Source organism: Austrofundulus limnaeus, unplaced genomic scaffold (assembly GCF_001266775.1).
Source record: "Austrofundulus limnaeus strain Quisiro unplaced genomic scaffold, Austrofundulus_limnaeus-1.0 Scaffold1254, whole genome shotgun sequence".
NCBI lineage: Eukaryota > Metazoa > Chordata > Actinopteri > Cyprinodontiformes > Rivulidae > Austrofundulus > Austrofundulus limnaeus.
Genome location: NW_013953656.1, coordinates 20,036 through 21,500, shown reverse-complemented (window position 1 = coordinate 21,500; position 1,465 = coordinate 20,036). Strand labels below are relative to the sequence as shown.

Here is a 1,465-nt window from a genome sequence, read left to right as displayed (position 1 = left end):
TGTGTGTGTGTGTGTGTGTGTGTGTGTGTGTGTGTGTGTGTGTGTGTGTGTGTGTGTGTGTGTTAACAGCTTTATTGTTGCAGAGAAGAACTGTAAATAACCTTAAATCTGTTTTTTTACCGTTCAATTCAACCCTAATCRWAGCTGATCTGAAACAAACTGTAATRTCTGGGTTCTGATTGGAAAACTAAATCATTTATTCACTCACTGTGTAAATAAAAAAACAACCAATATCTGTTTTCTACTAATTAAAGCAGCTCTAAAGGTTTACTAACAATCAACAAACTGAGAGTTAAAGCAGAAAGTCAAACTGCTGATCCTGTCGTTTCATCAGATTCTAACGGGAAGTGCTGCCACCTCGTCTGTCAGACATTTTGTTTGTTGAATCGAAGGAAAAAAAAAAAGGTTTTCAGTAAAATAAAGTTGAGCCTGATTGTTATTAAAGTAATTAATTAAAGTATTGATGGTGGTCAGAGCTGGTGCATGGCAGCCCCGCCCAAGAGAAGCTATGGCTGCTAATGTAGCTTTAATGTAGCTTTTTCTTCTTCCATGTGAGTGAATGACTGAAGTGTAAAGTGCTTTGAGGTYKATATARACTTAATAAAGCGCTATCTAAGTTTAATTTACCATGTAAAGTTTCTGTCACACTGTTTTAGACAACTTATGAACATTTAAAGACTTCTAAAGACAGAACTGAAAAAACCAACTGGAAGCTTCTTTTAGGCGTGTACTGTAATTCTAACAAACTGATCAAATATACAAGTTTTATTAGTGATTTAGACATAAAACATGTTTCATAAGTTGTGTAGTGACAGGGCCTTACAGMAGGAGTCACCACAGACACACAATCTTTATCAGTGAACTCTAACTCTTACACAATGGTTTCTTTAGAAAACCAACAGGAGTGCAAAGGTTTACTAAAAACATTGGTATCAAATTATTCATCAAACAAATGCATCTTTAGTGTTTATAAAAATAGAAGCTGTTACTTTAGCTGCTCTGTAAAAACAGTCTTTGTGTGAMTTTACTTTGTTAGATACGTGTTATTTTAATTTGTTTTTATCTACTAACGGTTGGATCTTTTCATGATTTGTTGCTCCATGCTGCTGTCAATCATCTGTGTGACTGACCACAAAGTTTCTGAAGATGTTTTGATTTTTACAGAAGGGTGGGTTGAGTCCTCGGTCTGTCCTCCAGAGGACTGTGTTGGACTGGTCCTGCAGGATCAGTGGACCCCACCATTGTAGGACCTCCCAAACATGTCTGTCTCCAAAAAATGTGTCGAGACAGGCTGCTTGTACAGAGGGTTGGAGGCCTGAAACACACAAACACATCATTACAGCAAAAAGCAAACACACACAATATTGAGTTTTTGATGAAACAGCTTCCTTAGATACAGCAGGTAAAATAAGTATTGAACACGTCACCATTTTTCTCAGTAAATATATTACTAGAGGTGCTAATG

At 36.6% G+C, this 1,465-nt stretch overlaps 1 protein-coding gene across 1 annotated transcript in view; it reads right to left on the bottom strand.

Moving 5' to 3' along the window:
- Window positions 1–750: 750 nt before the first annotated feature.
- The window catches only part of LOC106534721 (integrin beta-5), a gene marked incomplete at its 5' end in the record, with an annotated part of 2,529 nt that continues 1,814 nt past the window's right edge, over window positions 751–1,465 (bottom strand). The window contains 1 exon segment of the mRNA XM_014031454.1: window positions 751–1,315. Within this exon segment, the coding sequence (XP_013886908.1) occupies window positions 1,226–1,315 (90 nt within the window).